Below are 24,083 nucleotides of genomic sequence, written 5' to 3' on the forward strand. Positions count from 1 at the left end.
AGGGAGCAACTGACCTGGGATTTAAACCCAAGCAGTGTGGCTCCACAGACAATGCTCTTACTCTCCCTGTACATGGGACTTCCAGAAAGGACAACTATAGTAACTGAAATTTAAAAAAAATCTCATTGGACAGGTAAATAGCAGTTAGACAACTGGAGGAAAGACAACTGGTAGGCAGGTCCAAGAAAAACACCTAGAAAGGCTTAAGAGAGACGCTGCAGGGGATGAGAATGGCTGAAACATTTCCAGAACTAGTGAAGGGCATGAAAGAGAAAAGTCTATGAAGACAAATAGAAATTAGACAGTATACTTGAACTGCAACTGAAAAGCATACCTGAAGTCAGAGTATAACCAAGTATAACCCAACACGGTGAAGGCTCTAGAGAAAAAGCAGAGTGGGCAGATCAGGTTTAGGAGGTTTTTATATGTTCAGAATAGACCTGAAAGAAATAATCTAGCTGGAACACCTACCAGTGCAGGGCAGGCATTTCTACTCTTTAGCCCCAGTTAACATTTAGTTTTTAGGTTTTCTGTAATTCTAACCAAAATACCACTTTGTGTTGTAACATAAGATGATTCTAAAATTTATCTTGGCTGGGCACATCACTTGAGGTCAGGAGTTCAAGACCAGCCTGGCCAACGTGGCAAAACCCTGTCTCTACTAAAAATACAAAAATGAGCCAGACATGGTGGCACGTGCCCATAATCCTAGCTACTAGGGAGCCTGAGGCAGGAGAATCGCTTAAACCCAGGAGGTAGAGGTCTCAGTGAACTGAGATCACGTCACTGCATTCCAGCCTGGGTGACACAGTGAGACTCTGTCTCAAAACAAAAATTATCTTGACAGCTAAATTGGCAAAAATGACCAAGCCAAATTTTTTTAAAGATTGGACATAACTAAAAATGTACAGCAGTGCCTATCAGTATTAGGAATGTATACAAATATACCTGTAAATACATGACTGGGGATGTTTTCTTTTTTCTTTTTTTTTTTTGAGATAGAGTCTTGCATTGTCGCCAGGGCTAGAGTGCAGTGGCATGATCTCGGCTCACTGCAACCTCTGCCTTCCGGGTTCAAGCAATTCTCCTGCCTCAGCCTCCCAAGTAGCTGGATGTTTTCTATAGAGTCACTTGTGGTAAGCTGGCAAAAAAAATGGAGAAGGATGCCTATAAACAGAGTAAGAGTTAATTTCAGTAACATCCATACCAGGAAATGCTATCCTGCAGATAAGAATGAAGCATGTACTTCCAAATATACTGACAAATGGTGTTCTCTCTGATACACTGTTGATAAACAAAAGCAACTTTTATTTATTTATTTAGAGATGGAGTCTCGCTCTGTTGCCCAGGCTGGAGTGCAGTGGCACGATCTCGGCTCACTGCAAGCTCTGCCTCCTGGATTGATGCCATTCTCCTGCCTCAGCCTCCCAAGCAGCTGGGACTACAGGCACACGCCACCACACCCAGCTAATTTTTTTTTAAATATATTTTTAGTAGAGACGGGGTTTTACCGTGTTAGCCAGGATGGTCTCGCTCTCCTGACCTCATGATCTGCCCGCCTCGGCCTCCCAAAGTGCTGGGATTACAGGCGTGAGCCACCGCGCCCGGCCAAAAGCAACTTTTTAAAAATATGCATCAGGCTGGGTGAGGTGGCTCACACCTGTAATCCCAGCATTTTGGGAGGCAGGCAGATCACCTGAGGTTGGGAGATCGAGACCATCCTGGCTAACAAGGTGAAACCCCATCTCTACTAAAAATACAAAAAATTAGCTGGGTGTGGTGGCACATGCCTGTAATCCCAGCTACTCAGGAGGCTGAGGCAGGAGAATCGCTTGAACTGAGGAGGCAGAGGTTGCAGTGAGCCAAGATTGTGCCATTGCACTCCAGTCTGGGCAACAAGAGCGAAACTCCCTCTCAAAAATAAATAAATAAAAGTATGCATCATAACTCATTTGTTATAGGACACTATAAATGGATGGAAAAATATCTAGAAGGATACACCTAAACCGTATCATTGCTACATGAGAATACAGAAGAGCCCCCATTTTTAAAATCGCTTGTCTGTTTTTCACTAAGCCCGTATTACTTTCATAATTTAAAAGAATGAATAAAAATGAGGTATAAGAATGCTGAAATACAAACAGGTCCTGAAAATTTTTCTGAGGCAATTAGTCCAATAGATATAAAAATATACATAAGGAAAAACTGAAAAAAGATGTATTCTGAATATTCAGAAAAATGTAGGTGGGAAAAGGAAAGTAGAAGAGAAATTAGAATTATATGCTGGCAGGAATTTCTCCACACATGTATCAATCAATAGAAAGAAATTGGTTCAATTCTGCTATTAATGATTAGGATTGGGTTTTTTAAAAAAATTCAACTGTATGTTTCCCATAGGAACACCTATAAAACAAAGTAACACAGGAAGGTTAAAAATAAATGAGTGGTAAGTCTACAGGGATTACGCTAAGAAAAAAAAGCCACTTGAAAGCTGTTTTACTACATGATTCCACTGATATACCATTTTTGAAATGGAGGACAAATTAGTGGTTTCCAGGGGCTGGGGTCGGAAGGCAGTAGGGAGATCATGGGTCCAGTTATAATTTGGAAGTGCTCTGTCTCAACTGTAGTAAGGTAATCACAAACCTCTAGACAGGATAAGACTGTGTAGAGCTTCACACACACAGATAAGTACAAGTAAAACTGGGGAAATCTAAGATCTGTGGGTTCTAGCAATGTCAATATCCTGGTTGTGATATAATAGTATCATTTTGAAAAATGTTACCAGTGGGGAAAGCTGGGAAGTGCACAAGGTATATGTCTCTATTGTTTCTTATAACAGCATCAATTAAAAATAATAAAATTTAAAAATAAATGTGTGGTACCAGAAAGGTTAAAATCAAAGACATAGACAATAGGAAAAAGTAAGGCTGTGAAGCAATTAGAATTCCTATACACTGCTGGTGGGCATAGAAAGTGATTTAACCACTCTGGAATGCTGTTTATGTATACCTTCTCCTAGGAATATAGCTAACAGAAATGCATACATATGTTAACCAAAAACATGTACAGAAAGGTTCATGGCAGCACTATTTATAACAGCCAACAATGCCCGTCAACAGAATGAATTATATGCACACAATGGACTTCTATACAGAAATGAAAATTAAACTGCTTTGTGCAACAATATAAATGAATCTCACAAACATGTTTAAGAAGCCAGACCCAAGAGAGAGACACGTTATGATCCAATAGCAAACTAATAAAGTAATCTATCCTATTATAGTCTAAAGGAGAAAAAAAATATGTCAATAGCCTAAAAATTCTCAGCAAACTGGAGATAGAAGGGAACTAACTTGATAAGGGGAGCTAATTATCATACTTAATGGTGAAAGTTGAATGCTTTCCCTCTAAGTGCAGGTGAAGGTAAGAATGTCTACACACCACTTCTTTTCAACATTGTACTGGAAATTCTGACCCAAAATAACATGAAAAGAAAAAAAGGATTCATACAAATTGGAAAGAAAGAAATTACTTAGATGACACACTCATGTATGAAGAAAGTCTATTAAGCTTCTATTAAAAAGCTACTAACAGCCCTACATATCTAAGGGGTCTGCATCCACTGATTCAACTAACTGCTGATAAAAAAAAAAAAAGCCAATACAGTATAACAGCTATTTACAAAGCACTTACATTGTATTGGGCGCATAAGTAAGCTAGAGATGATTTGAAAGGGGACAGGACGTGTGGTGTGTAGAGCATCCACAGACTTTTGTGTTGAGGGAGTTGGTTACTGAAGGATGACTTTACTACTCAATGTAGCAAGGTCACAAAGTCAATATATAACATTGTATTTCTATTTGCTCAAATTGTACAGTTATAAAAATATGAGCTACTGGCCAGGCTCAGTGGCTCACACGTCTTATCTCAGCACTTTGGGAGGACAAAGCAGGAGGATGGCTTGAAGCCAGAAGTTCAGGACCAGCCTGGGCAACAGAGAGACCCCATCTCTACAAAAATAAAAATTTTTTAAAGTTAGCCGGGCATGGTAGTAGGTGTTTGTGGTTCCAGCTACTTGGCAGGCAGAAGGATTGCTTGAGCCCAGGAGGTCGAAACTGCAGTGAGTTAAGATTGTGCCACTGCATGCCAGCCTGGGCAACAGAATGAGACCTCATCTCTAAAAAGTAAAAATTTAAACATTTTTTTAAAATAAGCTACCTAAAGATAATTTTGACAAAATGTGCAAAACCTATAACGGAAAAGAAGACCTAAGCAAATGCAATGCAAAGTGATAACATGTTCATGGATTAGAGCAGTTCAACTCCAAACTAATCTATAGATTAAACACCATCCCAGTGAAAATCCGGGCAAGGAAACTGAGAAAGTGTTTCTAAGATCTATGTGGAAATGCAAAAGGAGCAAGAATAATCAAAACAGTAAAAGAACTAAGTCATGTGATTTTCACTATCTGACTTCAAGACTTACTATAAAGCAGCTGGACACCGTGGCTCATGCTTGTAATACCAGCACTTTGGAAAGCCAAAGGAGGACAGACCCCCTGAGGCCAGCAGTTCAAGACCAGCCTGACCAACGTGGCGAAACCCCATCTCTACTAAAAATAATAAAAAAAAATTAGCCAGGCATGGTGTTACACACCTGTAATCCCAGCTACTTGGGAGGCTGAGGCATGAGAATCACGTGAACCCGGGAGGCGGAGGTTGCAGTAAGCCGAGATGGAGCCACTGCACTCCAGCGTGGGCAACAGAGCAAGACTCTGTCTCAAAAAAAAAAAAAAGACTATAAAGCTACAGTAATCGAAGCACTGTGGTTACGGCCCCCAGATAGACATAAAAATCAATCAAACATCATACAAAGTCTAGAAATGGATGATTTCAACAAACATGCCAGGTAATTCATTAATAGAATGATTTCTCAATAAGTGATGCTGGAACAACTGGATATTCATTTAGGAAAGCCATATACAAAAATGTATGTAAGTCCTAGACCTAAACCTAAAATTTAAAACCTTAAATTGTCTAGAAGAAAAAAGGATAAAAGATCTCTGAAACCTTGGGGTAGGCAGATTTCTTAGAACTCAAAAAGTATGAAAGTGAAAAATAAGATTTCATCAAAATTAAAAACGTTGTCTCTATAAGAGACATCATTATGAAACTGATGAGGCAGGCTACAGACCAAGAGAAAATATGTGCAATACATTACCTTACAAAAGACTTGCATCTAAAGAACTCACAACACAGTAAGATAATCCAACATGAAATGGGGAAAAGACTTGAAGATATAAATTACAGAAAAGATATATGACTGGATAAATAAGCTCACAAAAAGATGCTCAACATCATTAGTCAAGAGGGAAATGCAAATTAAAAACACAATGAGAGGCCGGGTACAGTGGCTCACGCCTGTAATCCCAGCACTTTCGCAGCCCAAGGCAGGTGGATCACGAGGTCAGGAGATCGAGACCATCCTGGCTAACACTGTGAAACCCCGTCTCTATTAAAAATACAAGAAATTAGCCGGGCGTGGTGGCAGGTGCCTGTAGTCCCAGCTACTCAGGAGGCTGACGCAGGAGAACGGTGTGAACCCGGGAGGCGGAGCTTGCAGTGAGCAGAGATCACACCACTGCACTCCAGCCTGGGCGACAGAGCAAGAGTCCGTCTCAAAAAAAAAAAAAAAGCACAATGAGATACCACTTCATATCCACTAAAATGGCAAAATTTAAAAGACTAGCAATACCAAGTGCTGGAGAGGATGTGGAGAAACTGGAAGACTCAGCTAGGAAATTACAATGATACAATCACTTTGAGAAACATTTTGGTAGTCCCTTTAAACATTCGCTTATCGTACAACCCAGTAATTTCACTCCTATATATTTAACCAAGAGAAATGAGAAATGTCCAGACAAAGATCTGTACATAAATGTTACAGCAGCTTCAGTCATAATAGCCACAAAATAGAAAAGACCTGAAAGTCCACTGACAGGTTAATGGATAAACATATTATGGCATATCTATGCAAGGAAACATTACTCAGCAATAAATATAAATTACTGATACTACAAGCTAGATCAATCTGGAAAGCTGAGAAAAAGCAGCCAGACTCAAAAGAGTTGCAGCCAGAAGGAAATGTTGGATTGGTATCTGCCTCATGGATGAAACTAAAATTTGAGACCTGTCTATGGTCACGTGTGGTTTTTTTTTTTGTAGCAAAAAAGCACACTGAACATCAGAGTGAATATTCAGAAGCCTCTCAATAAGTTGAGACAGAACCCTATTACACTCTTTGCTGCCAGGTTTTCCTAAGATTCACTTTTAATAAATCAACTGCAAACAAGAGTCCTGATAAACCAGTCAAAAAATGTGCAGCCACTGCTATACTCACAGCAAATTTCATAGCCTGAAATAAAAATAGCTAATTGACTTTTATTGAGTGTTTATTATATGCAGGTACAGCTTTAAGTACCTAATACAGATGAACTCATAACGATAAGACACTACATAATTAGTTCCACTAATGTGGACGGTGGACAGCATATACAAAGTAAGTCCATCAGCTAATTATCAGAGAAGATGAATAGATGTTTTATACTCAAATATATGTAAATAGTAAACTACCATGTAAAAAAAATTCATTGCCTCCCTAGCAAAGTAAGGACTATAGTTTCAAAACAACTATTAAGCTGGCAAAAGTAAATGGAGTTATAAAATACAATGATCACAAAACTGGAAAACCAGGTACAATTAGATATATTACTGGCAGCACTCTAAACTGTTTTTTTTTCCTAGAAAATAACACATCTAACAAAATGTGTCAAACTGTTTTCACATTCATAAAACATCCTCAAATTGACTAATTCTGCTTTGCAACATATAACCCACGTAAATAACCCTAAGAAATGGTAAAAACAGAAATGTGCCAAGTTGTCAGCATAATGCCATTTACAGTGTAAAGATTTGCAAGCACATACACACCAACTAACAGAAAAGTCCAACACAATGTATCATACAGCCACAATGGGATAAAGCTATTCAAAGTGAAAACTCCAGACAAAGTCAACATAGACTAAGCCAATATTCAGAAACATATAAGGAAGCTGTAGGCCAAAATTAAATATATATATATATATATATATATATATAAAATTTGGATTCACTGATTACAACTATGTATAATAAAGTATGTAGGTCTGTTAACAACACTTAGAAATATGGAATGATACAACTTTATAATTAAATTCTTTGTAGAAGATTGTTTAAATTCATGATAGACAAACACAAGAGATCTCAACAATCTGTCTTTAAAAAATAGTATTTTATCTTTACATCCTAGCAACTAAATACACATTTCACAAGTTTAAGTAAAACTTAATCCTTTTGTGTCAACTCCACAACTACTCTGTCCAATTTCATTATGAAATATACAATATTCATTTGTTCACCCAAGGTTTAATTAGTTTACGAAAAAACTACTTAAAATTCTTCACATTTAAGCAAACTTCTGAGAACTGTCTAAACTTTTTATTCATTTAGCACAAAACATCCCCTGCAACTTAGTATAGCATCACACATACCTGATGCGATGACCGGATCTTTCATAAGTTCTCTAGTTATTGGACATATAAATTCATCAGGAATTCCTGAAGAAAGGGATTTAACCTTGGTCCTGAGCTCTTCAATTTTCCTCAGCACTTTACTACGCAGTCCTAGAGATTCTGAAAAGAAATTACTGTTAGGGCTGGATAACTACTAGTAATCCTTACTACTAGGATACTACCAGTAATCCTTATTCACAAATAGAGTTTGTTGTTGGGGTTGATTTTGAGACAGGGGCTCACTCTTTTGCCCAGGCTGGAGTGCAGTGGCAAAACGATCACCACTCATTGCAGCCTTGACCTCCTGGGCTCAAGTGATCCTCCCACCTCAGCCTCCTGAGTAGCTGGGACTACAGGCACATGGCACCATGCCCAATTAATTTATATATTTTCTGTAGAGATAAGGTTTCACTATATTGCCCACGCTGGTCTCAAATTCCTGGGTTCAAGTGATCCTACTGCCTCATCCTCTCAAAGTGTTGGGATTACAGGTGTGAGCCACCACAGCCAGCCACAAATAGAGATTTTATCTACTACCACCAGAAATCTTCTGACATACTGTTTTACCGCATGAACTATTGTTTTCTTTATAAATTCCTTAACAAATCTCTGTTGTATAGAATACTGTTGGTTAAAATATATCAGCAGCTAATAGCTCATTTTAAATAGATTCTGAAAGTTCAAGAATTTCAGGTTGCCAGACACTAATATACTCTACAAAATCAGAAAAGGCTCATTACTGGTTACTTACACAACAAAAAATTTCCTAAAAATCATTTTTAAATATGTTTGAGTTCAAAACGTAAAAATGCCATGTTACGATATTTTTAAACTTAATGAAATTGGATATATTTGCTGATTCTTGTAAGAAACACAATCACAAATAAAGCTCATCTGTTTGTCCAAACCATAAACAGTTTCACTTGTTTTTATTCTTAACTTTAAAAGATTTTTAGTTTTAGAAAGTCTAATGAATTTTAGGAATTTTAGAATTATTGGCTGTTTACACTTTTAGAACTAGTTGACAGTTCTACTTTAGGTTGAAGTGGGTAGAAGAATTAGATTTCAGAATGCCTTACAGTTACTAGAAAAAGCCAAACCAACTTTCTTTCTGTTGGGAGGTAATGCTCCATGAGGTTTATACATGTCTTAGGACACCCTGTGTTTCAGACAGTCTTCTTGAGGATGTCTGAAAACATCCTTGGAAGCTAGAGATAGTGCGTCCCTCCCTGTGGGAGGGCAGATGTTTCCTGACCACTATAATGTCTTGCCTCTTGGGGGCTATTTGCTTAGCCCCCTCATAAGACTGGGGGTTTCCCAAGCTCAGGGCTCCTCAGCTGTGACATAAACATAAACCACCACCATGAAACTTAAGAGGGAAAGGGGAGGCTGGGTACAGTGGCTCATGCCTGTAACCCCAGCACTTTGGGAGGATGAGGCAGGTGGATCACTTGAGGTCAGAATTTCAAGACCAGCCTGGCCAACATGGCAAAACCCCATCTCTATTAAAAATACAAAAAAAAAAAAAAAAAGAAAGAAAAAAAATAGCTGGATGTGGTGGCACATGCCTGTAATCCCAGCTACTCGGGAGGCTGAGGCAGGAACTTCACTTGAACCCAGGAGGCGGAGGTTGCAGTGAGCTGAGATGGCGCCACTGCATTCCAGCCTGGGCGACACAGTGAGACTCTGCCTCAAAAAAAAAAAAAAAGAGGGGAAGGGGAAACAATCAGAACCTGAAGTGCAAGTGTCTGCTGTGTCACGAGTAATAAACCGTTTGAGTCAGTCAGGGCTCATTGCCCACATTCATGTGAATGTGGCAAGTTACCCTAGCAGCTTCCTGCCACCGAAGGGCTGCTTTCCTCTGACTTCCTTCCAATGGGATATGCTGAGACCAAACTGAGGATTTTTAAAACAATTTTTTTTAAAGTGTCACAAACAAATCAATGATTTCTTTACATGTTGAATATGATTTCGCAAAAATATTTATAACTCAAAAAGATTCCCTCAAATTCTTTATGAAATCACCATCCAGTTTCAAGAGAAAGCTATTTCAACACAAAGTACTCAAAAGTGCTTAGTTAGGGAAGTACCTCTAAAATGCAGCACAGTGTTAGCTGATCACCACAGCCAGCCTTGAATGTAACAAATCAGAGAATGGTCATGACAGTTTATTGAGTCCACCTCTTCCCAGAATGTCCCATTCACAACGCTGTGTTTTCCAAGGGTTAGCTGAGCTGTGTTTTTATTTTGCCAGGCAAATACAGTGGAAGGCTTACGAGGAGTTATAATGATGGATCATGTATTCTAAGCTAAGTAAGGTGGAAAATAAGAGTAGAGATAGATAAGAGGTACATAAGATTAATAGAATAAAGGCTTAAATAAGATCAAGATTTGCTGAAGTGGGGTATTAGAGGATGAGATGGTAGAAAATCTGTCGTGACTGGGGTATGCTTCCTAAAAATCTTCCACCTCGGTAGAGACATGGCTTCAAAAACTGTCATAAATGTTTCCAGAACACGTTTGCAATAAGACAGTAGACATCTCATTTAAAGAGATAATTATATAACATAATAAGAAAAGGAGGCTGGGTGTAGTGGCTCATGCCTATAATCTCAGCACTTGAGAGGCCAATGTGGGAGCACTGCTTAAGACCAGGAGTTTGAGACCAGCCTGGGCAACATAGCAAGACTCTTTCTCTACAAAAAAAATTTTAAAAATTAGCTGGGCATGTTGGTGCATACCTGTAGTCCCAGCTCCTCAGGAGGCTGAGGCAGGAGAATCTACAGAGCCCAAGAGGTAGAGGCTACAGTGAGCCATGTTCATGCCACTGCACTCCAGCCTGGGCAACAGAGTGAGACTCTTGTCTCAAAAAAAAATTAAGAAAAAGAAAAAAATATAGGAGCAACTAATATTCTTTAAAAAGTATATTTTCCTGTCAAAAATATTCTACATGTGTGCTAATACTTACAATGCTTCTAATATTTATAACAGAGAACACAGAAGGCCTAATTCAAAATTCCCCAGAGAAGGTTAAATTGGGCATTATCCTTCTCCAATCCTAACGTCATTTAGAAATGAAGTCAGATCATCTTGCCCTCAGGGAAGCGTTTACTAAACCATATCCCCAGAGCTCTACCGGAACCAAACATCTCCTTTTGTGATTGGGAGTTAAGAATAAGTCTTATACACTTAATTGCTGAGAAAGAAAGGACCCTTACCAGCTAAGGGCTAGTAAACCCTCGGTACCAGTATTGGGCAATATCTGGCTATTACTGACTATAATCCTGAAAAGACATCTTGATGACAAGTTAAAATCACCCAACTCTGGAAATGCTACATCACTGAGAGTTTGATGGAATCTAGACACTAATAACCATCAAATATACAAAACTAAACTAACAGATATAAAAACTCAACCCCAAAAACCTCTGACGAAACAGAAGGTAACGGGGTTCCGGAGTGAGAGCTGGGAAATGACAGCATAGAGCAGAGATGTGGGTACATGAATGAGACAGAGACCTTCCTACGTGTGCCCTTTACTCTCCCAACTTTGTGCTGTAAGTACCGATGCCACAGCAGCCCCAGCTGGAGGCCAGTTACCAAGACAGCACGAGAGCCTGGAATTGAACAAGCACAGACCACCAAGCTGGTCACTGACTCACCTCTCCCCTACCCTGACAGAGAACAACAGAACCAAATGCTGGTTTCTTACGAAGAAAGCTAAAAATCTGCTTTTTAAAAATATATTTTTTAATTTAAAAAATCAAATTTCTACATAGAATGATCAAGAGAAGACACGAAACCTATATTAAGGATGGAAAACACAGCTATAGATACATGAGGAATTTTTAAGAGGGTATGAAGAACAGGATAGAAGCAGTATAGTTTTTAAATTTCTCTGAAAAAACAGCAACCAGATAAACTCAAATTGCATGGACATTTCCAACAAAACAAGGTAGCAAGATATCTTCATGAACCCTACAATATACGTGAGTGAGGACAAGCCAGTAACAGCCATAAAGACCTGTGGTTGGCATCTGTGTAGAAGAAAGCAACAGGACATCTGATGGGCCTGAGCAAATGAGACCCCAGCATGTCCAACAAGTAAGCACTGGAAGGGAGAGTGGGCCAACTTCAGACAGCAGCTGACCAGGGAGGGTTATGCCCTTTCAACAGGGGGTCATTGCACAGTAACTAGATTTGAACAGCCTATTTCACTTTAATCACATATAAACAACAACAAAAAAACTGTAAATGTTCAATTACTTAACAATAAATGCAGTTACATAGGCAACAAGTGAAATCTACGTAACGAATTAATAAGAACCGAAACATGAAACTTTGAAAACCCGACGATACTAAGACAAGTGATGTATTTAAATTACTAGTTTTAATTTTAAATTAGAAAATGATAAAAATGTCTTATGTGCTTTTATGATTTCTTGGAAAGAAGAGCAAATGGAAGAGTGAACCCTTTGAAAAAAATCTCGTTCCCAATTAGGCATCTATGGTTGATAATTATCTGAATTTCATAAATACCAACATGATATACAATAGTTCTTTAGCATTTGTCATTTTAAGTTTCTATCATTTTATCTTCTATAGCAATTCCAAACTCCAAGATACGTAGCAATCTGCCGCATTCCCAAGGCCTAGATATAAACTGAGGTCAATGAGTAGCTAGATGGAAGCTGTGTGGCTAGTTAGTAGTAGACTCAACTCGTTGCGTAATATCACATCTAAAAGTGACTTTCCTACTCTTAACCTTTCACACTTTATGCCTTTTGAATGAGATATTAAATGTTATAGTAGTAGTCACAAATTCATAGCAAATGTCTTAAGACATATCCCTCTCAACATCAAGGATCTCTTGAACCTGTACTCTGTCCGGACATTCCTTATCCAAATATAGTTCTAGATATAAGGAATTATTTCCTAACTAAAGCTGTACGTCTATTGTACCCTAGGCTTCCATTAACACAATCCTAGAAAATGACCATTATCCTTGGGTAAAGCTCCAAAGTCAAACATACTCAAGTCTGCAGAAATTTCATTTATTGTGTATTTACAAAAGACCCATTGAAAAAAGATTTGATAAACTGCTCAATTCCTTAAAAATAATTTAAATGTCAAACATAATAGATATACGACTTTGGTCTCAAACCCTCCAATGTACTTTACTGTACAATTAATCAACTTCCTCCATTTGCTGAATGTTAAACTCAGATTTATTCACATTGACATGGCAGCTGTTTTAAACAGTTATATCACAAAGGCAAACGCAGGTAAAACAGATATGCATTAAAAAAGCAAAATTCAATAGCATATATACTCATTGGTTCACCTCAACATATTTGTTTCTAGACCAAATTTAATTCTCTATTAGTGCAATTTACTATTTTGAGGTCTATTTTTCTGAAAATTCAGGACCAAAAGAAATTCATTGTAGCTTACAATACCATTTATAGAAGATTAAAGTTAGCCACTTGATCCTTTATAATGAAGTTTGCAAAAACCTTAAAATACATTAGAATGACATAAAAAATAAATGTTACAGTCAATTTTTACTACTTTATTCTAATTTGTTGAGTTTGCTAGATCTCCATATCTTAAACACAAGCCTAAGAGTCCTTATTTACTAGAGAATGTGCAACATTTTTGTCTCCATTCTTAATGGTTTTTCAAATTCACCTATTAGACCATCACAGAACTTGTTTAAACTGTATTTCAATTTTGGCTTGGGCCTGACACTTCCAAAACCCATTTCACTGAACTTTGAAGTAAAATGATTACTACTGCTAAACCTGAGACTCATCCTTCAAAAACTAATTGAATCATTAATTGATCATTAATTGAATCCTACAAGAATGTCTTATTCTTGGCCAGGCGCAGTGGCTCATGCCTGTAATCCTAGCACATTGGGAGGCCGAGCTGGGAGGGTCACTTAAGGTCAGGAGTTTGAGACCAGCCTGGGCAAAGTAGTGAGACCTCATCTCTACAAATAATTTTAAAAATTAGCCAGGCATGGTGACACATGCCTGTGGTTCCAGCTACTCACGAGGCCGAGGCAGGAGGATCACTTGAGCCTAGGAGGTTGAAGCTGCAGTGAGGCATGACCATGCCAGAGGACTCCAGCCTGGGCAACAGAGGGAGACCCTGTCTCAAACAAAAAACTAGAATGCCTGATTTACCTAGTTATAAAAATAGAATTGTATTTCTATTGTTTCTATATGCTTTTCTTATGTTTTCAAACATCCTTTGTTGAATCTGAAATTATTTCATATTGTAAAGTAATTCTACTTGATAAGGTACCCTTAAGATTGTGAGAGATTAACAAGAAATTAAGATGCTAAATTTGTGAGTTTTTTTTAAAAACAAAGCCCCTACTCTATTACCTACTCTCAGAAGAAAGAGGAAGTTGAAAGGAAATATTTTATTACAGAGAGATGCTGGGTGCAGTGGCTCATGCCCATAATCCCAACACTTTGGGAGGCCAAGGCTGGAGGACTGCTTGACCCCAGCAGTTTAAGACCAGCCTGGGCAATAGAGAGACCTCATCTCTACAAAAATTTGTAAAAATAAGCTGGGCGTGGTAGCATGTGCATGTGGTCCCAATTACTTGGGAGGCTGAGACAGGAAGACCACTTGAGCCTGGGAGGTCGAGGCTGTAGTGAGCTGTGACCGCACCACTGCACTCCAGCCTGGGCAACAGAGTGAGACCCTCCTATCTCTTCCCCCACCCTGCCACCCCCACACAAAAAGAGATAGAAAAGTGACTGTACTTGGCCAGGCACGGTGGCTCAGGTCTGTAATCCCAGCACTTTGGGAGGCTGAGGCAGGCGGATCACAAGGTCAGGAGATCAAGACCATCCTGGCTAACATGGTGAAACCCTGTCTTTACTAAAACTATAAAAAATTAGCCAGGCATGGTGGCAGGCGCCTGTAGTCCCAGCTACTCGGGAGGCTGAGGCAGAAGAATGGTGTGAACCTGGGAGGCGGAGCTTGCAGTGAACCGAGATCACGCCACTGCACACCGGCCTGGGTGACAGAGCGAGACTCCATCTCAAAAATAAATAAATAAAATAAATTAAATTAAATTAAATAAAGAAAAGTGACTGTACTCAAGTATAGCCTGAGTATAGTACAAAACCACTTATGTGTTTTCACAAAATCATTCTGTTAACTCCTTAAAAGGCCATAGGCTTCCAAGAGATTTAAATAGGCTCACGTACTATGTTTACTATGTAAGGAAAGTAAAATACTTATAATACTATACTTTAAAATGGTTTTCTATAACAAAGATTTTTAGTTATTTCACTCTTCATTAGTAATAAATCTCAACATGAATATCTTATTTCCTGAGCTTTCTGGTTAACTAAAATTTTACTATAGCATATTAGTAATAGTGTCTGGCAATTATGTTTATTAGAGCATGATATCAAAACTTGTTTTTGGTAAAGATCTAGTACCCAGAATACATAAACAACTCTTACAAAGTCAACAATAAAAAGACAACCCAGTTTAAAAATGGGCAATGGATCTGAACAGACATTTCTCCAAAGAAGATATATAAATGGCAAATAAGCACATGAAAGATGCATGTCATTAGGTAAATGAAAATCAAAACCATAATGAAATTCCACTTCACAACTGCTAGGATGGCCATAATCAAGAAGATGGGTCATTAGTGTAGTGCCAGAACATTAAGAAGAAACCATTAATGCAACAAAATCCAACTGCAGAGTAATTTGGTAAAAGTTGTTTTGAAGATTGCCTATCTTTCACTAAGCTTACCAATTTTCAAATCATCAGCCAGACTTTCTTTTGTAAGATTCAACAGTTCTTTTCCATCGATGTTATTCATCTTGAAAATACCAACAAGATCTTTTAAATCTTGTGCACAAAGCCATGTTGAGACATCCTCCTCTGACCAATCTTCGGTAAATTGCTTCAGCTGATGTTCTGTGCTCCTTGCTTAAAATAAACAAACAGGTAAGTGAGATAACAAAAAAGTATTTCCTTTATAAACATTCTCACTTTGAATTAAAAGTAAATGAAATTTCCTTAAATCTGTGTTTTATAGCTAGGTACAGTGGCTCATGCCTATAATCCTAGCTTCTCAAGTGGCTGAGGCAGGAGGATCACTTGAAGTCAGGGGTTCAAGACCGGCCTAAGTAACATAGGGAGACCAGTCTCAAAAAAAAAAAAAAATTGTTTTACCACTTTAACTTGCTTTTGGATCATTTTCTTTTTCACATCAGGAAAACAATTTTTTATTATATAAAATTCATACCAGCAAAGGTATTCTATTTGCTCCATCATCTGCATATCAGCACCAATATTTAGATAATTCTGACAGTGATAAAAATAAAACTCCTAAATTATGTGCCAATGTCGCTTGATGCCAAAATAAAACCAACAAAATACAACGATAATTTCGATTTTGTCCTGAGGTTATATTTACCTGAAAAATTAGTATGGAGTATAAACAAATAACTTACAAACCATGGGAGGAGTGGGACACATGAATGTGCACTGAAAGCATTTACCAACAGCTTTAACACAGCCCAGCCACTTCAACACTGGCTTCTCTAAAATTATTATTATTTTAGAGATGAGTTCTCACTCCCTTGCCCAGGCTGAAGTACAGTGGTGTGTTCTCAGCTCACTGCAGCCTCATGACCTCCTGGGCTCAGGTGATCCTTCCCACCTCAGCATCCCAAGTAGCTGGGGCCACAAGTGCACACCCCCATGTGTGGCTAATTTTTGTCTTTTTTGTAGAGATGGGGTTTCACCATGTTGCCCAAGCTAATCTCAGACTCCTGGGCTCACGCAATCCATCCACCTCAGCCTCCCAAAGTGCTGGGATTATAAGTGTGAGCCACCATGCCAGGCCAAACTATTTTTAAATGACATTAAATTTGGATGTATACTTTATATTGATAAAAGCAATGTGAATAACCTGTCAAATGATTTACTAACTTTTTTTTTTTTTTTGAGATGGAGTTTCACTCTTGTCGCCCAGGCTGGAGAGCAATGGCACGATCTCAGGTCACTGTAACCTCCGCCTCCCAGGTTCAAGCGATTCTCCTGCCTCAGCCTCCCGAGTAGCGGGGATTATAAGCATGCACCATCACGCTGAGCTACTTTTTTGTATTTTTAGTAGAGACAGGGTTTCACCATGTTGGCCAGGCTGGTCTCGAACTTCTGACCTCAAGTGATACACCCACCTTGGCCTCCCAAAGTGCTGGGATTACAGGTGTGAGCCACGGTGCCCAGCCCGATTTACTAACTTTCTGACCCTAATGGTGAGTGGGGTTGAAATGAGTGAAAAATGATGTCCTTACTAACCTTGGCAAAGTGTTTCCAGGTCAAATTGCCAGATGTTCACTGTTTTGTCCATTGAACCAGTAGCAAGTAAAAGGGTATTAGGTGCAAAAGCACAAGTTGTGACATACCTAGTTAATAAAAACAACTATTATGTATCTTCTGACTAATTTTTAAATTATATTAATACAAAGTGAGGTTAAGTTCAGACCTGGTGTGCTGAGTCAATGTGTGAAGTATATTCTCAGTATTCTGAAAAACAATAAAAACAGCTTTAAATTTACTCAAGTAAGAGTAAAGTTACTGATGAAGACTCATTTGACATAAATGGGTTGTATACTAAGTGGATATATTAATATTTATTAGTAACTAACATAAGTTGAAACTTTACTCAATGAATAGCAGAAACAGCATCTGTAACAGCATTCTCAGGTACTTACTTCACTTTATGTCAATTATCGGCATTATTGTCTGCTAGCCACCTCCTTAGAAATTTTTAGTACAGTAGACCCTTGGCATTTGCTCATCTGTTTGAACCTACTAATAGTAACCTAAACATCTATTATCTGAAATAATTCATATTTTTGACTATGGCATTTGACTTGTATACATTGCAGGACCAGTGAGTAGAAATTAGTCCCTTGGCCGGGTGCAGTGGCTCACACCTATAATCCCAGCACGTCGGGAGGCCGAGGCAGGTGGATCACTTGAGCTCAGGAGTTTGAGACCAGCCTGGCCAACACGGTGAAACCCCATCCCTATTAAAAATATAAAATATTAGCTGGCATGGTGGCACGTGCCTGTAGTCCCAGCTACTTGGGAGGCTAAGGCAGGAGAATTGCTTGAACCCGGGAGGCAGAGGTTGCAGTGAGCCAAGATCGCACCACTGCACTACGGCCTGGGCAAAGGAGCAAGAGTCTGTCTCAAAAAAACAAATAAATAAATTAGTCCCTTAGAGTACACTAAGGTGTCCATCTAACATTTTAGGTGTATTTAAGTGGGACTCATACATATTTTACAGAGACAATTTAGTGTTATAATTGTTTTTGAGAATGTAAAATCTCATGAAACGTTCATGAGAAATATTAAAGATTTACCTCACCTAGCTTGAGTATTCTTTCCCATTTCCTGCCAGAACACTCAGTGACTCGAACTTCTGTGTGGAAGACTAGCTTACATCACTTGCTTAACTCGCTACCCTTTGATTACTTACTTATATCTCCATTTATTTGCTGGCATAGCTACAGCATTAGGAGGCTCCACTCAACATTTTCTTCTTTTGGACAATATTTTTTTCAACTACTTTATTTTTGAGACAGGGTCTCACTCTGTTGCCCAGGCTGGAGTGCAGTGGCACAATCTCGGCTCACTGCAACCTCCACCTCTGGGGTTCAAGCCATCCTCTTGCCTCAGACTCCCAAGTAGCTGGGACTACAGGGACGCGCCACCACGGTCAGCTAAGTTTTTGTATTTTTGGTAGAGATGAGGTTTCACCATGTTGGCCAGGCTGGTCTTAAACTCCTGGACTCAAGCCATCTGCCTGCTTCAGCCTCCTGACATGCTGGGATTACAGGTGTGAGCCACTGCACCCGGCCACAACTTGGTCTTTACCCACACATGGATCAGTAAAAAACTCCCATTTTCCAAGTCCATGATAACCTATCCTTTCTTATGCCTCTCTCTAAATCCAGCTAGGACTCTAAGAATGGTAGGTCACTTTCAACCATATTCACCAAAAACCCTAGGGTAAACATTCATCCTTTGCTATTATGGAAGCCTGGTGTAAAAGTTTAATAATTGATTGTATGTGATGTTTTGAACACTGGTGCTCTTTAAATATGTATAGTTTATGATCACATTTAAAATCTATCCATCTTAAAATCATTACTGAAATATTTAAGGGCTTGTTGCAGAACCAATATCTTACTTGCATAACTATTTTAGCATTTGTGAAAATATTTATGTTCTTAGTCATACTAAACAGAAAAAATATATACTTTTTCTACCAGGCCTAACTTGAAGTTCAGTAGTCTAACAAACATAACTTTCATAGATCACCACAAGATTTTTAAATACTTACAGTATCATATACTATGACAGACTTATCCACTGACCTTAAAAGAAAATAAATTATAGGTGAAAAGTTCTATAAAAACAAAGTACAGCATTTATGTAATTAGTATTTTTAAGTAATTTTAGTAACTTTTCTAGAAAAGACAGATATTAACATACATTTAGAATGCAATCCTTTTGTTCATATGCATGAAAACTTTAATTCAAAAAACTACACGTGGCCAGGCGCAGTGGCTCACGCCTGTAATCCCAGCACTTTGGGAGGCTGATTCGAGCGGATCATGAGGTCAGGAGTTTGAGACCAGCCTGGCCAACATGGTGAAACCCATGTCTACTAAAAATACAGAAAAAAATTATCCGGGCATGGTGGCGTACACCTGTAATCCCATCTCCTTGGTAAGCTGAGGCAAGAGGATGGCCTGAACCTGGGAGGTGGAGGTTACAATGAGCCAAGATCATGCCACTGTACTCCAGCCTGGGTGGCAAAGTGAGACTCTATCTCAAAAAAAACAACATGCCATATATAAAATTTAGAAAATTATAAGCTTTATTAAAACAATAGTATATACTATTTACGCTACATGACCATGAACAGAACAAGCATCTCTGATATATAAATAAAACACGACTCTATAACAAGTTAGTAACTGAATGGGAAAAACCACAAGGAAAAGCTATTATTTGCTACTTAGTTTTGTTTCAGATAGCACTATTCTTTACCATTGATAAGGCGTGCCTTAAATGCTAATCAATGTATATATGTTTTGATTATGATCCATTTTTGAAAATTATAATTCTAAACTTGATGTTGACTACATGATTCCTTGTAATGGTATAAAAATTAAAAGCAGACATCTGGGGTTATGCTAGCAAAGAAAAAGAACATCACACACACAAAAATACAACATTATAACAAAATGAGTAATTTAAAACAATGGATAAATATGCCTCTATCTGGCATTTCTACCCCCCTTGGAAACAGGCTTTTATGCCAGAACAATATACACTACAAGGTGAAAAAACATCTGCAATACAAGTGGTACCACACTCTGCAGAACATTAATATTTGTACTTATTAAGGGAGCTGATCACAGTCTGACCACAGGATTCACACCTATTAGCTTAAAATTCCTTGTTCAGTAGACCCTCCAATGTTGATGATGGATACTGACTACAGAATCTTTGTCATAAGTTCAAAATAGAAATTATACTTTAAAAGTTCAAAGATATAAAATGAAACACAAGAACTTGGGAAGCATATACTGTCAGCCCTCCATATCCACAGGTTTCCTATCTGTGAATTCAACCATGAATCAAAATATTCAAGAAAAACATAATAAATTGAAATAGGAAAAAAATAACAAAAACTAATACAAATAAAAATACTGCAAAACTATTTACATAGCCCGTACATTGTATTAGGTATTATAAGTAATCTAGAGATGATTTAAAGTATATGGATAATGTGTGTAGGTTACATGCAAATATCACACACACCATTTTATATAAGGGACTTGAGCATCCACAGGTTTTGGTATCCAAGGTAGCAGTCCTGGACCCAATCCCCTGCAGATACCAACGGACAACTGTAATGCATTCCAGATGCAAAAAGAATTATAGCTTTCAATGTTAAACTGCATCCAAAATACAGTGAGAAATAGTATTGAGAGCTAACACTACGTGAGTATGTATATGATGGACATAATTTACAGACACTTTTATTTAGTCCTAAGTTCTTCAAGGTACAAGTTCTTATTTGTGAAATATCTGAAATTCTTAGGCCAAATTCTGCTATTTTGAGCATCCTTAAAACACACACACAACTAAAGAGTGATGTCAGCAAGATGGCAGAGTATAACTTCCCATGCTTGTCCCCTCACAGGGACATCAATTTGAAAAAGTATCCACACACACACAAAAATACTTTCATAACAGCTAAGGAAACCAGGTCTCCAGCTATAGCTACATGGCTGGGGGTCAGAAGCATGTTAAATATTACTTTTCAAGATTATATGATGAGATGAAAGGAAAACTGGTCAACTGAAACTCATATATATATATATATATATATATATATATATATATATATTAAATAAATGAACTGGTCATTGGGTGAACTGGCTTTTGGTTAATTGACCTAGAGCCCAGTTCTGCTTAAGCCTGACTTTTCTAAAGGGATAATTAGCCAAAATTTCATCTGGAGCTGGCTAGAGCCCAGCCATGCTAAGCTTACAAAGAAAATGGTTCTCTCATCTGGTCCCCATTACACTGTCTCAAATAAAATCCTCATTGGTACCACAAATCAAAAACAAAACCCCAAAATTAAAAAGAAATCCCACTTTCCTAGACTACCACCAGAGACAATTCAAACCAACTCATCACTTAATAAGCAGGATTATCCTTAGTGATCTCTATGAGCATTGGATTGGGAAGACAGAAATCAGTGCGACAAGCAAGAGTCCACATATGGGAACGGCAAGCAGTAAGGCTGAAAACACAGCCCCGAACAAAAATACAAAGCACCCTGAGTGTCTGCCCAAGGAATCTGGACGATTTCACAGGCCACAGCTAGCCATGAGGGCAGTGGAATAAGTTCACTTGCTGATGAGGTATAAAAAGGAATTTGAGAAGCGCAAGGCCAAACATGAATAAACCAGTAGGAGACCACTGAATCCATGAAAAAAAAAAAAAAAAAACGAAAATTATAAACACATGAACAGACCTGCAGGCTCTGGAAGAAAGGATTTTAAACTCACTTCCTATTGCCTTTAGTTTAACTAATGATGATTCCAAGGAAGATGCAATAGGATTTGATAATTCATTAGATTTTGAGGAAGATAAATTAGGGTTAGGGAAAAATAACAGAAGTTTTCAATATTTTGAGATTTGAGTTTGAGAGATCAGGAGAATAAAAGCCAACTTACACAGACACAAAATAGTTTGAAACTACTGAAGCAATAAAAACCCTCAAAATATTCCCTAAATTGAAGCCAAATCAACAACCACTAAACAAAAAATCCAACTGTTTGGTGTCCCTGGTTATGTATTTTCTTCCTGCTATAGTTCGTCCCCCAAATTTTCAGTACATACATTCTGCCACAATCTGCCCTGTCATCTTTCCCCCAGTTTCCTCATGAGGCAGGTATTCAACCTTTTGATACTCCATTCCTACAGTTTTGTGGTGCTCTAAAACCTCAGCTCTGCTCACTCAAGAATACAAGAGAAACCCATCAATTATATCTAGACAGCTACTGGACAACATCAACAACACATAGCTATGTGCTTGACATGGACGTGGTGTAATCACAGACTCCTCGAGATCCGTGACATCGCAGTGACCCATCTCAAAACTAACTTTGTACAATGGCCAAAAAACTAATCAAATACAATCACTAGCAATTATTTCCTGAGCCCAAGTATGTTGCTAACATTTAAAGATTTTACACTTCAGTATTTTAATTTTAAATGTATTTATGTTTCTTCTCATTTAGAAAGGATTTGCAGTCTCTTACAAAGATAGAGCAAAAACAAAAGTTACGTGAAGAACCTGAAGGGGAAGAGAACGTAAGAATGAGGTGAGGGGAGAGAATGAAGGTGAAGATTAATATAGATTAATATCAAAAACACGTGTCATAGGTCCAGTCCACTTTGCCAAAGAAAGGTTGCAAGTTTGATTCTGAGCTTCTTCAGTAGCAATGCAAAAAGGAAATATGACCAGTTATGCAATGTAAAATAGAAACACAAACCCAATGCTTGGGGAAAAAGGACATGAAGCCCTCAGACTGAGACCTGACAGGACCACTTTCCCCAAGGCCTTTAGAGGAGGATGCTATGAAACATAAACCGAGTCCTCGACAACTCTTCCTGAATGAAAATAAGTTTCAAAGAGCTGTTCTGTAATGCTGCTTAAATGGCTAATAGCTCAATTCAGAAAAATGGGGTAAAATACGTTATATAATTGGTGTTCTGGATTACATAAATTATATCTATTATTTTATGTACTATTTAATATATATGTATTGAGCAGTGATGTCCCAAACATAATAAATGCTTTATCTGCATTTTCTTAATCTTCATAACAATGTTATGAGGAAAGTGCTATTACATTCTCCATTTTATAGTCAGAACATGAAGCTGGGAGAAGACACGGAACCAGAACTTGTTCAAGGTCCTGCAGCTAGTTAAGTGGCAAGGCTGGGGTTAAAACCCAGTTCTGTGTAATTCTAAAACCCATGTTTTTTAATATTATGCTTGCTAAAATATCTTCCCCCAATGTATCAAAATTGATTCAACACAGGCACATACTCTGATGATTTCAGCCTAAAAACTTGAAAAGTGATGGTGTGGCTATTCAAATTTCACTAAAGCTCTCAGAAGACATCTACTTTCAAGCAATCTAGCATCTGATAACCCTCCGTGATACACAGATGGCAACGTGTCCTTTTCAGTTACTAAATAAACTTACTTGTTCAACAGGACTATTAGCAATATTGTAGAGAAAAAACATGATTTGCATTTTGGGAAAGATAACGTGAAGCCTTCTTCAGCTAGTCATCGCTGAGCAAGAGGGGGCTGTTCATGAAAGCACTCCTAACTCGTGACAATAAACTCTATCATTTACTTACAAAATAGATAAAATATAAACAACTGTCTTGTTGGGGAGAGGAGAAACCTATTTCCCACCCCTTCTGGGGTAAGATTCTTGGCCTCTTTCCTCCCTCTCATGCCTAGCGGAAAATGACAGATAACTGGAGAGTGTGGGGCAAGCGCTGGGCCATGGAGCTGAGCCCCTTCTGGATTTTCTCTTTTTTCTGATCTGCACTGGCAGGGGAAGACTGCAGTGGTCCATGCTGCCCAAAAGCAGGTGGGCAAGTGGGTTGCCGATCAAAAGTCATGTTACCCAGTCCCATATTGCCCTCTCATTGGTTTTCAACTCAAGAAAAGGAAAAGGGCCAGGCGCAGTGGCTCACACTTCTAATCACAGCACTTTGGGAGGCTGAGGTAGGCGGATCACCTGAGGTCAGGAGTTCGAGACCAGCCTGGCCAACATGGTGAAACCCTGTCTCTACTA

General features: G+C 38.4%; 1 protein-coding gene across 19 annotated transcripts in view; it reads right to left on the reverse strand.

Annotated features, from left to right (window-relative positions):
- Positions 1-24,083, reverse strand: part of WDSUB1 (WD repeat, sterile alpha motif and U-box domain containing 1) — a 51,096-nt gene that overhangs the window by 4,990 nt on the left and 22,023 nt on the right. For 7 of the 19 annotated variants that reach the window (XM_016949884.3, XM_054679898.2, XM_024354882.3 and 4 more), the window contains 5 exons: positions 19,020-19,053; positions 17,151-17,191; positions 16,964-17,070; positions 15,407-15,586; positions 7,592-7,732 (listed from right to left, as the gene is read on the reverse strand). In XM_016949884.3, the coding sequence (XP_016805373.1) occupies positions 7,592-7,732; positions 15,407-15,586; positions 16,964-17,070; positions 17,151-17,191; positions 19,020-19,053 (503 nt within the window). Of the gene's footprint in view, positions 1-334; positions 380-7,446; positions 7,733-15,406; positions 15,587-16,963; positions 17,071-17,150; positions 17,192-19,019; positions 19,054-24,083 lie in introns of those variants that run through there. The other 12 variants (XM_016949883.4, XM_016949881.3, XM_016949888.4 and 9 more) reach the window with 7 other exon arrangements.

This window comes from Pan troglodytes, chromosome 13 (genome assembly GCF_028858775.2).
Source record: "Pan troglodytes isolate AG18354 chromosome 13, NHGRI_mPanTro3-v2.0_pri, whole genome shotgun sequence".
NCBI classification, from domain to species: domain Eukaryota; kingdom Metazoa; phylum Chordata; class Mammalia; order Primates; family Hominidae; genus Pan; species Pan troglodytes.